The following is a 15,405-nucleotide window of genomic DNA, read 5'->3' on the forward strand; positions in this document are numbered from 1 at the left end:
AGTATGAAGACTTTATTAAATCTGACCCATTTACTTATTTTATTTTTATAAATACTCATATAATTATAAACTTAATTTATCAATAAAAATTGCGGACACCATTTAATGTAGACGTGAATGCCATTTTTACATAACCAAATAAATATATTTTTGTGTTGTTGTTATTTTTAATTTTGTCTTGTAATTGTTAGTGTAAATGTATAATTAGACAACTCTATTTTTATTTCTTCACAATATCACATCTACCAACGAAATTCTAAATTACAGTGAATAAATTTTTTATCACACTCGTGTGTCTTTTGTGGTTGATTTAGGGAATGTGATTAAACGGCTGTATATGATGTGTTGATTTATAACCGTTACATTAAACTGGTATTTCCCATATGAATGTGTATCGAATGTATCTACATTTATGTGTAAGAAAAATCATGTAATTTCTCATAGATTAAAAATATCGGTTAAGTTTATTTAGTGGTTTTTTATTTTATAAAATACAAATATAATCTTTAAATCATTCTGAATATTTATTGGGAATGGCATACATAAAAATATAAAATATAAAATAATTTTCGTATTAATAAAAATAAGTAGAATTGAATTAGTTTAAAAAATGTATATCTAAATTTATTAAATATTTTTGTCTTACAGGTTCTGTTCTAAAAAATTGACAGCTTGCTTATCTCAAATTTCTTTTATCTGATCCCAGGTTTCAAATAACGTTGCAGGTTACTAATATAGGTTTAAAGGTAAATTTGCCATCTTGATTGGGGCAATTTAAACAGTTATATAAAACTTGTGATATTTTGTTTAAGTATAAAATTAATGAAAAGTAAACAAAGGGAATGTCTCTGAGATCGTTTAATTTTGGGGTGAAAAAATATGAATGTACCATACGTCTGTACGGCCCTCCGGACAAGGATCATGGAGAGGAGAGGACAACTGACCACATAGGTCAACTCGGAGAATCTAGATAAGTGTCCGATCGAACACGATTAGAGACTGAAAGTTCTTGATCAACAAACATCCCTAAACACCATTCTAAAGTAAGATTATTAGTAAGTGCTAATTATGAGGCAGTGGATTAAGATTGGGTCAAGGTTTCACTAATTCCAAACCCATATAAAAAACTATAAATAGAAGTTTAAGGTAAAAAAGTACGTCATTGTGCGAATTTAAATTTTTACTCTGAACTATAATGGATTTAATTACTGATTTAAACATCATCAGAATGTCTTTTGAAAGGATTCCTATAAATTAAAATAAAAGTGTGTTTTATGGAAATATTAAACCCTATATCTCAAAAGAATATATAAAAATATCGAACAATTAGATCATGAATATATAAATGGTTTATAACGCATTTCTCGTCTAAAAAAGTAAATACATTAGTAAATGTAACCACTAAAATATGTGCACGAGTCACAAAGTTTTTTTTAGTAAATACATATACATTTGTTTATTTATCTTAAACGGAATTAATATAACAAAATTATGTGTGTGAAAGAGGGGGAAAGTTTAACACATCTCTCTCGTTTAAGTTTTTGATTAAAAATGAATGTTTGTGATTGATTATTTTGGTAGCTCATACAGTTTAATATCATATAGTCTAAATATACTAGAAACCCTTAATCTTTCTTTTACAATAAGCAATATTAAATTTTAGAGAACTCAACAATTAAAAACGTCTGCATATACCTGTGTAATAATTGGTATTAATATTAGGATAAAACCTTTAATTTTTCTACATATATATATAAGCAGCAACCTCAGTAATTTATATAAACCTAGGAAGGAAATCTTTATTTATAATCGTGAAAAATATATATTTAATATATAAAAAGATTTATATTTTGTGTCTTTTTTTTCAAGTTTATCCTTAAATAAAAGTTTTTAAACTAAAATAATTATTTCATCAATTTTATTATTTTGAATTTTTAAGTTTAATAGTTTTTTAATTATATAATCACCTACAAATGAATAAAAAGTATTTATATTTAATTTTATAAATATAACAATAAATAATAATATGAATATTTTTATTATTTTTTATTATCACAAAAAAATGAACACACGTATGTTTTCACTGATAATTAGATATGAAAATATAAAAAAAAATCCAATTTTTTTAGTCAAACATCTATTATATAAAAATCACTTATTGTTAATCGTACAAAATAAATATTGTGTTTTTTAGAATAAAAGTATTATTTTATAACAAAGATATTTTTAAAATCGTGGAAAAGATTACACAAAGTATAATACCTTCAAACAAATCTTTGTTTCATTATCTATTTCTAAGATGCATTACAAAACATTCTTCGTTTATTTGATGAAATTAGAATCCTATAACTTATTTATTGCATAAGTATCTGAGATAGTTCTTATCGCTTAACAAGAGATGAAAAATAGAATAATCAATAAAAGTTATCAGTTATATTCATTATAGTAAGAAGAAATATTGATAATATTACTTTGCATGTCTTATTACAGTAAATTTAGTTTTGCTATCCATAATTATTTTATTATATCACTTAAGGATTCAAGATTAATGATAACATAAATAAATTTTATATTTATTTGATACTATCTCTTTTACTTTTTACTTTCTTATAAAATTTTACAATTTGATGATATTTTATCTTCTTACGTGTGTTAAATGAACGTAAAAGTAAAAATGTTTTAGGTTGGGGTTTGGAAAATTGGGGGTATTTTACCAATGAGCACAGAATGACGTGCACATGCAAATGCAAGACTCTCGTAAAGAAATAATTCCGGAGCAAGTGCAAGGCTGTGAGGAGCGTGGGAAAAGGGTACAAAAAATATATATATAAAATTAGAAGGGCCTAATGATATATTGTATTTAAGACAGTAATGATTGAAGGTTTGGTGTAAGATCAGGAAACAGAAGCAGTGTTAGCGTAGCAGTTCACACATTTAAATTGCACCAAAGTCAAATTTTCTTTAGTTTCTATTCTCCCCAACAAGCAGCACACAGATTTTGCCTCAGCTTTTATAAAATGCAAACCATGCTACCATTCTCGTTTTTCTAAATAAAAAGTTGAATTTTACAGCACAGTTAAAAATGTCCAAAAGAACATCCTATTCGGACACACATCAAATATTTATTTCCTATGTTGACCAACATAGAAAAATGGGATAGCTCATAGAGAACCCAAAAACAAACCCTAGTTACGCCTCTGGGAAACATTATAGTATTTGTTTAGTATTAGATTAGTACTGTTATCAGTGTTTTGTGCAAACCTATACCACCGACCCTGCATTGTCGTGGGGTTATTTGATGTCGTGTCACTTTTTTCATAAAATAAGAAACAAGACACGTCTAGCTGATTAAGCAACGTCTCATTCCTTTCTTTATTCTATTTTTCTAATAATGACGATTCCGTTGCTTTTCCGCATTCATTCCATTCATTGGACAAATAAATATCAATATTTTTTTAGCATAGGCTAACAAGGTCAGGTTCTAATATTTAGACAGGGACATATTAAATGGTAAAATTTAATAGCTTAACTATGTCATCCTTCATAAAATATAATACCATTTCGATTTTTGTATTTACCTCAAATTTTAATCTTGCTAGATATTTATATTTAAGAATACATATATATATATATATATATATATATATATATATATATATATATAGTTTTTTTATCCATGGTGTTAATTGTTATGTTTTTAAATGTGTCATTAGATAAATCATGTTGGATTCGATTTATAATTTTCTTTTTAATTAACATCTTAAAAAATGAATGTGATTTATCATTTGTCACGTCTATTATTATTGAATGAAAAAAATATATTTATTCATTTCTTTATTAAGTATAAAGATTTAATATAATTAAAGCTTTAGATAAAAATAATAATCAAAATTATTTTAAAGTTTAAGGACAAAATCAGTTAACCAAAAATTAATTTTATATATAATTATTTTCACATTTTATTATAAATTTTGCTATGTTTTTTCTAACGCGTGTTCAATTTTAATGGATGAGGAAAACATCGATGTTAGAAGAATTTTTTTTTCTTGAAATTGTAAGTTTTTTTTTTTTTCTGTGAGGGAAAAGAAATATCATCGAAAACAAGATAAAAAGATGCGTGTGGAACTTTATATTTGCTTCAAATTCCTCACTCTGATTGCCACTGCCATTAAGCAGCAAATCTTTGACGCTGAACACTTCATCTTCAACACAACATTTTCTGTCAAAGATTTCGCATCGATTAAAACTAAGATTAAGTTAATACTATGCAATTAACGATCTTTAACCCCTTAAACTCTAATCCACGTTTTCTAAATGGAACATAATATTAAATAGAGGTAGAAAGGATAACCCAATATACGAGTATTATGACTGTTTCGAAGTTTTCATGCTTAACAAAGCGTTAAAGGAAACTAATCTTTAAACTTAGCCATAATGAAGATTTAAATGAATTGACTCCGTGATACTCTGCAAGTGACACGTCGCTTTTGAAGACAATATAATTGACACGTAATGATGAATGCAGGGAGAAAAACCTCCACACATTTATATGGATGACCTCATTCAGTCTCATCCTCTGAACATTCCAATTTCTGCACATGAACTTGTTGAGGTCGTGACACCCACCTCATCAACGAGCTGTTGCACCACAACCTTTGAACGTTTTCATGAGTGAAAACGGTAGAAGATGATATACATGACATTATTTATCTCGTGATAATGGTAAGTTATAATTTTTAGTCTAACAATAAACATTGGGAGATGCTGTTAAATGAAAAATTCCAGGGCATATTTTAGTAGTTTAAAAATGTATACGCATGTGTACAGGTGAATTAATTGTTCGTACATTGTTTTTCTCAGAGCAATAAAATATGGCGTGCATCCATGCGCCAAACAATTAAAGATCATTTAAGATAGTAAAATTAGTCAGAGAAGAGGTGTGAGGGAAATTCTGCTTAAATTGTTGATTTTACAACTTTTCTGACTGTTCCGTTACTGTATTACATGATTCATGTACTGTATAATCAATCGGTCAATTTATTTTTCTGTGTTAACTGGGTAGACAATCTCTTAAAATTACATATTTTTAAACAGATCATAAAAACATATGTAAATTATTTTCATAAATTTTACATAATTAACAAGACAAAACATGTTTAGAAACTTTTAGACTATAATTGGATCAATTTTTAATTAAAAGTATTGAAACCTATAGATACTTAAGGTAAGAAGGTAGATAATTAAATTGTAAAATTAATATATACTTCAAAACTGATCCAAGATTTTGTAATTAATTTAAGCATAAGAATAACTTTGATATACGCCTGTTGTAAGGACTAAACTAGGAACATGGAAGATAAAAATAACCAAAATAGTAAGTGATGAAGAAAAATCAATAAAATGTAAAAGAGTAATTCTTAACTCACTATCCCCTCAAGAGTTCTAAATTTATGATCAAATTATAATATACAAATAGATCAAAATTTACTTTAAAAACATATTATGTGAGATTGAAATAAATATAAATCCAGTTACTAAATTTTTTAATCAAAATATTTTTAAAATAATTGGCATTAAGACAAAGCATAAAAGCAAAGGAAATACTTTGCACTTTTTGAATGATATTATAATAATTGTTTAAAAGAATTTGATTAATATAAATTATTTTCGAAATATAAATATTAATATGCATCGTGAGTTATAAAATTATAGTTAGATGTTAATTTTACTTTTCTTGGTTGTATTGTATATTTGTACACATCAAAGCATTAGTTTCTTTTATATAATATTATTAAAATAATTTTATTTTCATAAAACATTTTGGTTAAAATATTCGAATATATGTAAAAACACAATCTGGTTATCGATTGTAGCAGTTGTTGCAGAGAGATTTTAGTTTTGTTTCAGATGCCACTTTTATACTTTTTCATGTTCCTTTTGAGTTTGGATGTAAGTAAAAACTCTACAGATTAAAATTTCAACATGTATTCTTATAATATTGATAAAAGAATAGTTTATTGCATTAATGAGTAGGAATTGGCAGTGATGAGGTTGTGACAATGATAAATATTGCGAGTTGATAATGAGATGTGAAATAAAACTCCCATTGAACGTGCCTTAACAACGAAATTAGACTAAAAGAAAACACACTTACCATTAATGAAAAGTTAATTAGTCCATTGCGATGAGTGAAGAAGAGAGAGAATGAGGAAGCACTTCTAAACCAGAAGCATCAACATGTCCTTGTCGTGACAGACATGGCATCCTTATCATTTTGCTTCACTTTCTTTTTTCTAATTACATCTTGTTAGAATTTACTACATAGGAAATGATAAATATTCATAGATGGAAGAAAAGAAAGAGAAAACAAAATAGAAAATAATATCTTTAGTGAAAAATGAAACGAAATATTATAAATATTAATAAGTACGTCTCTGATTTCATGATGAAGAATTGTTATCCTGTCCCCCTCGGCTGCATTGGATGGAATTGCAGGCAACTTCTATCAGATGACTGATCATTGAGTCACGGTGTTGACTTTAGCGACAGAGACAAAGTTTCTTCTTTGTTGTTCTCATCTAATCTACTTATCCATGCAAGGACGGTGACCTACCTAGATGGCATTTATATTAAAAAAAGTATCACCTTTTAACCTTCCAATTTTCATATTCTATGTATATACTTCAACTTCTTATCAAATTATAAGAAATGCTCTAATTAATGATCTTAACTTGTAGTATTGTTATTACAACGAAACACACGTTTGCTTAAATTTTCATAAGAAAACTTTAAAATTCTCATATCACTAAAAGGTGTTTTGAAAAAATTCACCAGAGAGAGATACGATAATAATAAAATTTTAGTTGAATCCGGATTGATACTACATTTAATTCAAAAATTTTAAACAATGAAACTTATTCCTTATATTATGTAAGTTTAGCATTTATACACACTTAAATTTATATTTGAATTCTTAACCGTTATGACATCACATTAATAATGTATGCTTATATGTATGGTAAAAAATGTTTCTATTAATGACATGGATAAATGCATACAAAATTTATGTATGTGATGATATGAAACACATGATGAGACAATATCCATAATGTTGTTTATTGAGTGCATACTAAATGCTATGGTAGCTAATTATATACTAAGTTCATAAACTTATCTCATCAGTAGTAACTTCACTTATAACTTAACTAGTTGGAGGAGATTATTATATCAAACTTTATAAAGTAAGTGCAAGAAACCACAATGGCGTAAAGAAGTAAAGTTAAGTTACCAATGTTGTTTTTCATGAATAAGATGTTGAATTAATGAGATATTTATTATTGAGTTTTTTCAGAAGATGCCAAATTTAAGAAATTATCTTGATATTATAATATATATTATATAAAATTGAGTGAGGTTGCATATAGAAGAAAACAGTGTTATACTCTTACAATACAGAGACTTAATGTTTAGGGCCTCATCAGGATTGCTTATATATTTGGGTTGCTGGGTTATTGGTTGACACTTTACAGGGAGGTTTTTGTAACTTTATTTGGATGTGATATTGAGATTCTTTTCTCTCTACCATATAAATATAAAATCTCTACAAGAAATTTCGCCATCGCACACGTCGATTTCAAATTTCACCTCTAACAAAAGGGGTAAATTATAAAACCATGTTTTGGAAAACTGCAATCACTATTCTTTTGTAAAAAGCTTTCCAAAGGGGTCCGCGCATCAACATCAAGCATTGCTTGTTGACATATGAGCCGTCCAAACCCTTCAAATTATGCTTCATGCCATGATTTTACCTATGATTTATGAAAACGTGCATATAAACATTCCTAGCTTCATCATACGTCCTTTTTTTTTACCAAGGGCCTATGATGAAAATGAATCAAGTTAAATTTTGTAAGCCTGAACATGACATTTTTATGTTAAACACTACTTTTTTAGTAAGTCTGTAAAGGAGATAGTAGTCTGAATTTACATGATTCACTGATATAGCTTGATCTGATTCTATCAAAAGTGAGAGAGAACTGTTATACACTATTGCAGACCGACGTGTGAAGTATAAACTGTTGAGATAAAATGGTTAGAATTACCCAGGGAAAGGTGCTGAGTTAACTTATATTGGAAGGTAAGATGTTAAATAATAAACAATGTACAGAATTGAGGACCATCATCAATTATAAAAGAAAGAAGAAAAAAAAAAGAGGCGTAATATATTAATCTCCACAATAGAAACAAAGAGCTAAAATCATGGTAAAAATGTAGGCAATATCCTAAAGATTCCGATATGTGGGCCCCTGTATTACCAACATACATTTGGATTAGCTTGAGTCTGATTCCACCAACAAATCATGATGTTGATGGCTAGGTCCCCATGTCTCTTAATCTAAAGTAACTTGCTTGGTTGTCCTTCCTCTTCAAATCAATCGGCATCTCAATTCTCGAGTACACAAATTCTGTTTAATTGGACTATTCTATCCGACGTTTTTAAACAAAACCAGATTTTCAAAGTTTCACAGTACTACTTCGTGTTTATATAATTCTCACTGTTTAGATAGAACTATTTTTTATTAGGTGTACAGAGATATTCATTCTGCCTCTGAGTCTGATATAGGTATATAAATGTGTGTATATATAATTGATGTGAATGTGATTCTTACGGACACGGATGGAGTAAATTTCGTGGGATTAATCGGATGATCGATATGCAATACAGATATTATTCCCTCACGAGTGGCATAGACTTTACCTAAAATTACCTAAGCAAAAGTATTATGCATGGGCAGAAGCGAAATCAGACTGTTCATTTAACCAAGTAAAATAAAACAGAAAAAGAAAAATGTGAATGAAAGTTTAAAACTTACTAGGATGGTGAGTGGTTCTACCCACTAAAGAACAGGGGAGGTAAAAAAGATGAAACAAAGTTGCTGCCACCCGCCACTGCTAGTAGTTGTAAAAAACCATCACCTTTTGCATTTACACCTGATTTCTGAAAGTGAAGGTACATGGACACCATTAAGAGAATCCTCACACTGAACACACACACATACTATTTATTTCCTACAACCATACCCGCTTAGAGAAACGCTGGGTACGGTCTAAAGGTAGTGATTCCTTTTATGGATGGGGAGAAGCCTCGGGGAACAGAACGGACTCTCCTTCATACTCTATAGCATCAAGCAGGTTGATCTCTTTCTGGTGAATTCCTAATTATAATTGTTTTTAGATATAAACTGCAATTTTTTTTTCCAGCCATAAATGTAGAACAATAACTGCAAACTGATACTGATAACGATGTAAGAAGATAATTAAAAATGTCTGTTGACAAAAAAAAAAGATATCGTTCGATGGAACACGAGGAATCAGTAATTCGTCAACCCTAAACAATAATCAGCGTTTAAATGGTAAGGGAATTCAACTTTCTTGTAAATACTGCCTTCTGGTTGAGTAAAGTTTTCGGTTGCACCAGTTCTGATTCCACATGAACATAATTAACAGAAACAATGCAATCTTTCAATCAAATAATCAATATAAACTGTATTGCATTACGTAGGTATTAAACACTACTTATATGATTAAATATTTTGTTTGTCGTCCAATTTTCAATCCCCCTACCAACAGCCACACGATTACTGGATTGGTTTGTTTTAGTTCAACGGGAGACTTTGTGTGCATGTAAGCCTTTTGAATCATATCTATTAGTGTCATCAACCTAAGCTAACTTGAATTGGTCGTGCATGTTTAACCATAGAAACTATCTAATTTATCCAGCAGTGACTGATACTGAACACACTTCGTAATCATCATCTAAACAAAATACTATATCTGAAAGACTTACATAGTTGGTTTCGCGCGTAGTTATAATTTTACCGGAAAAATTAACATTGTCACTTTCTCACGAGTCTTGGCCAATCGACAATTAGAAGCCATTTCAAACCCCAGTTAGTTTCAATCGAGCCACATAAACTTCTCACAAGTGACTACTATTTCTTTCACACATAACGAAGTGTCATATCTACTATTACAAATCGGAATGAATACGTGTTTTTCACTATTCTAAAAAATATTTTTATACTCTCTTGCACTGGTGATAAGGGACTTGAGTGGCCATCAAATAATCAATTTTATCTAAAAGTTAACTTATGAACTACTAATTAATTTTATCAAACAAAGGCTACACCTATTTGTTCCAAGAAAATGTTCCAATTGCGAAGGACTAAAAAAAGACGTCCGTATAAAAACTTGGTCACCAAAATGGGATGCAGCACGAACCCAGAATTTAATGCCAGGAAACGGTGGGGGGAAATGATATTGAATATTGCGATATATACAAACATTTTTTTAAAAAGTTTTGGAGTGGGAAATAAAATTTCCTTCCTGGAAGAGTTTGTTTCAAACAACCGAAGATGCTCCTAGGGCGTTAATTAGAGTTCAGTAGAATGATGGGATCACATCTATGTTGAAATAAGCAGCTAGGGTCCTCCGTTTAGAGGTTATCCGGGGTTATACAAAAATATGCCTATGTAAATAGAAACGGATTCTAGAAAGAAAAGATTGTTTTTCTAGTGGCAAGGCATGATATTAATGGGGTAGAAAGAAAGAATATATTGCATCGATGGGTCCTACTCCCATTCCGATCAACCGAATATTTGAGATAGGCCGTATTGAATAGATATTCTCTCAGTGGACGGTGAACGAGGCAACACTACCTGCATGCGTTTGCTAAGAGCAAGCGAGTTGTACTCAATGACATTGACCACCCATACAAGTTTGGGTACTTATAGGATTATTACACTCAGAATGAAACAGTCCCCACAAACTAAAAAGCAATACTCTCCTAAGATAAAAGGTAGGAAGTCTCTCTCTCTCTATCCCTGTGTGTGTGTGTCATATATATATATATATATATATATATATATATATATATATATATATATATATATATATATATATACTGAAACAGGTCAAAATGACACCTGCTGTTGCAACCTCGGTTATCACAGCAGTTATATTTGAGTATCTGACAGTAAATATTAACCACCTTCTGCGGTAAACTATAAGGTCCAAAAATTTCAATAAAAAGTCTATTCGAAATTAAATTTGAAGGCACGAGGCAACGTATCTCTTGCAAAATTACAAAAGCTGATCCAAAAACATAAGTTAGGTCCTAAAATCTCAATAAAAAGTCTATTCAAAATTAAATTTGAAGGCACGAGGCAACGTATCTCTTGCAAAATTACAAAAGCTGATCCAAAAACATAAGTTCAAAAGGAGGTAGTTATTCACACTATCCTAAATAATTACCCTTAAAACAGCCAAAATTTTCTTCTTTAATAACTAGAAATTACCATATATGATGTGCTCAGTAATATATTGAAAGTGTTCGGTGGTGTTGCAGAGATGTGCACTGAACACCAGCAGCCCAGAGCCAAAGATCCAGCTCCACACTTAGAACCTGTATATAAAAGTCAGAGAGGCCTTTTCAGTTTCATATAAGATAAACAACTTGCGCACAATACACATGAGCCATAACAGACAAATTGCGCAGTATTTCCTTTTTGCGTGTAAATGTTTCTGGAGAAAGATAATTTAACAAAATGATTCAATTATTTTTTAAAAAATGGACATGCAACAAACCAACAGTGAATAATTGTTTATTTATGACACTTGAGTTTAAATAACCTTAGAAGAAATCCAACTCTACATGCATCGGAAATTGCCCATGAGGTGGAGATACTCCGGTAAGAAAAGACTAACCTGTCTTCCTGACTTTTTACTTATAAGCTCACGCATTTTCTCCACCGCATGTACAGAGCAAGCCCGCAGTTCAACTTCCTCCTCAGTCCCTGGACCTATTTCTCCACTGGACTCGATAGTACTGGTCAGTGCTGGACTATATTTTAAAACACCAAGCTGCCGAAGCACAGCTGGGACAATATAGTCCGCCATTATAGTTAGAGAGCCGATGTCTTTAAACTCACCATATCCTTGTCCCCCAAATGCACCCCACAAATCTGCTGCAAATATCTGAGCCCTTTTGTATAAAAATACCTGGCGTCCCTTGTACACTGTATGGTCTCTAAAACCTAGAACCAATTAATATTGGAGTCAACAAATTAAATACTTTGCATACAATTCATAGCAACTTCAAACAGAAGCACACATAAATTGGGCATTATATATATTTCAGAATTTGAGAAACAAACTAAGCGAAAAACAACTATACCAGGAAAATGGCGTGCAACTAGAGCGACAAGATTCACAGCTGATTTTCCACAGCACTGCACAAGATTAGATGCTTTACCTTCAAAGTTCCTTTCCAATTCAATCCCAACCTAGAAAAAGAAACGGACAGTAATACACAGTGCCATCAAACTTCAAGACATGCTTAATACCAGAACTAAATTAACAGGATTGAAAATACAACAGAAACAGTGTAACCAAAAAAAAGATGGATGTAGTTGTGTTAAAGGTAGCACTGCTAATGATTTGTTTTACCTCATGAAGTAACCTAACTCGTTCATCTTCCAAAGGAAGGGGTCTAGGCCACCTCAAAAGCTCGCGCAATTGTGGACCTAACATTATGAACTCATTTTCAATTATGCTACGTTGGTAGAAAAAAATTTCTTCATCGGAAGCATTGAAGCAAGCACATCAACCATAGGGCCAAGCAGACAAATAAAGATGCCTTTTGAAAATACTGTAACTTAACCACAAATTTCTTATTTGGTTTTATCATATGAAAAGCTATAATTTCAATGCTGTCAATGCTGAACCATCTTAAGCAAGCATACATGTGCCAAACAAAAATTATTGCCTCCGACCTGTCAGCATAAAAAGAGCATTTGTTCACTATTTGGGCGTAATTTCCTTTAAGTGACCCAAATTAATATCAATTATTCATGTAGTATCTATTATGTCTTTAATATAACTTTGACAAACGTTAATTTCAGTTGATAATACAAACATGATGAAGTTACGAAACTGTCGAAACCTTCGTCATTTCCATTCAAAAGTGTGCACGTAACTAAATACTCTAGTTAATTTCTACACAGACAGTACGAGGTCCGAGTAGACTACCGGTGTACTTTTGCAGGCGATCAGCATCGAAGGCAGATTTATCATTTTGAAGAGCTGCCTTTAACCCAGATGCCAAATCGTCATAATTCAAATCCTCATCTGGTAGCAAAAGAGAAGAGACGTGAGCATTAAAAATAATAGAAAAGATGGCACAGTTAACCAAGGATAAAAAATATATGTGCTAAAATTATGAGACAGTTATGGCACAGTTAAGAGAATTAATTGTTTCCAATCAGCTAACCAAGGAAACAAATCAATAATATTCTAATCTCCCGTATATCAGAAACTAACACAGGCATTCTATCTAAATGGTCTTCATTTCTTATAATTTACAACCAAAAATTGAAGTTTATCATGGCTTTTTATTCAAATATACCATAAACAGGGGAATAAATGTAAGATAATATCAATAATAAGATCTATAATTTTGAAAGCTATGGTGATGGATATGTTTGTAAGCTGCAATATTTAATAGTGGAGTCCACTCCAAGAATAGAACCACTGACTATTGGTAACACACAAGTGGCTAACACACACAAACCCGACACAGTTAAACAGAAATAACAATCCAAATTCGCCACCTCGTGCATATTCGCAAACCATGTTCCTATCTATCAAGTTTCAACAACACGCTCTGCAGGTAAATTGACTTGCTTATTCTGTAACACGATAATAAAGGCCTTCCTAATCAACATACATAGACAAACAATCAATGACAACTGTCACGCTATCTTCTTGCTATGTATGAACTCATTTTAGCGTGACCAATAAAAAATATAGCAATTAAAAGAAAATACCAAAACAGAGAGCCATTAACAATACGATTAAGGTACTTTCAGGCGTGCAATTAACCAGTCACAGTCTTCGCCGTAATGTTAAAAGGTTCTAAGCATTAACAACGGCAGAAAGAAATGTGCATATAAAAGGAAAAAATAAAATAAACGCAGCGTACCAGGCCAGAAGCAAAAATTTAAAGCGTCTAGAACAAACAAGTACTGGACGGTGAGTGGGTCCATTATCGAAGTAGTGAATCCCTTCGAAATCCCACTCAACCTTGGGAATGGACTCAATGGTGCTCACCACTTTCTCAATCCCTGAAAACGATACCAGAGGCAAACACGCATTATCATATCATTTTCGAAAGCATTGTAGGAAGGTAAAGAAGGAGGGCTGAGAACGAAGGGAATGAACCTGCGGAGTCGACGAGGACGTGGGAGGAGCGGCTGGCGACCCAGGCGGAGGTAGCCCTAACATCCTCCATGGCGCTGTGAAGCTGAGGAGCGGAATGCGGCGTTTGCAACGAACCCTAAGAAAAGGAATTGAAAAAGTGATAAGTATATAGGGTAGGCGCGGGTGAGAGTGTTGCCTGCTTGGATGTTTCGCGGGTTTTTATGGCGAAGTAGAGAGGTGGCTTTCCCTGTGCGTGTTGGCGCCCAGAGTCTGAACCTGACCCGCTTTTCTGACTTTGTTTAGCGTTAGTTGGAAAGTTTTTGGGCCATGAAACCCCACATTTTAAGTATACGGAGGATAAAGTTTCCATGCCTTCCACAACCACAGACCACACCACACCCAATCATATCGCTCACTCACCAACCTTTTCAATCCAAAACTGAGCCGTAGGATTTTTGCACGTTTTTTTCTATCCGCTGCAGGTATCCAAACTTTATATTATATAAAAAAAAAATCATATAATCATAATGATAAAATCATTGATTATTTTAAAATACTATTATCAATTCCATAATGTGTGGACACTTACTTTTTTCTTTAAAAAACAAACTTTCTTTTTCGTTAGAAAAAAGCATACTTGCTTTTATCACACAAAATCGTATGAAGTGTGCTGCTACCTTCCCCTAATTATATATATAAAAATTCTTCTCCTCTTTGCCACGTGAAAATTTTGACTCTTTCTTTTTTGATTTGAGGCTTAATTGTATATTTGTACTTTTAAATCTTTTAATTGTTTTTATTGTGAGATTTGGGTCCTTTTTATTTTTAATTACATTATTGAGGTTTTCTTAGTTTTTTCTTTAACTTTTAATTGTCTTGGACATATCATTGACTATCAATTCAATAAACTTTTAATTAGAAATAGGAGGAAGTGAAGAGACACTCAACTTATGGATGTTTGTAGTCGAAGGGTTTTGTTTTACATGTAGCTGTTTATAGCAATATCTAATAACTAAAAATTCCAGTTGTATATCAACTTTAAAACAAAATCCAATTTTATATGTAAGTCTAAGAACTAAAAATATACTTATATCTAATAAACTCAATCTATTAAACTTTATTAGCCATCACCACGCATATAACAAT

At 31.2% G+C, this 15,405-nt stretch overlaps 1 protein-coding gene across 1 annotated transcript; it reads right to left on the reverse strand.

Moving 5' to 3' along the window:
• Positions 1–11,184: 11,184 nt before the first annotated feature.
• LOC124833266 (uncharacterized) lies at positions 11,185–14,516 on the reverse strand. The gene is given in 8 exon segments (XM_088099703.1): positions 11,185–11,464; positions 11,767–12,095; positions 12,236–12,344; positions 12,508–12,584; positions 13,090–13,188; positions 14,042–14,099; positions 14,101–14,183; positions 14,281–14,516. Coding segments are annotated over 8 exon segments (918 nt in total). The 5' UTR covers positions 14,351–14,516; the 3' UTR covers positions 11,185–11,371.
• Between the last annotated feature and the right edge of the window lie 889 nt (positions 14,517–15,405).

This window comes from Vigna umbellata, chromosome 9 (genome assembly GCF_029865625.1).
Source record: "Vigna umbellata cultivar VRB3 chromosome 9, Vumbellata_1.0, whole genome shotgun sequence".
Lineage (NCBI taxonomy): Eukaryota > Viridiplantae > Streptophyta > Magnoliopsida > Fabales > Fabaceae > Vigna > Vigna umbellata.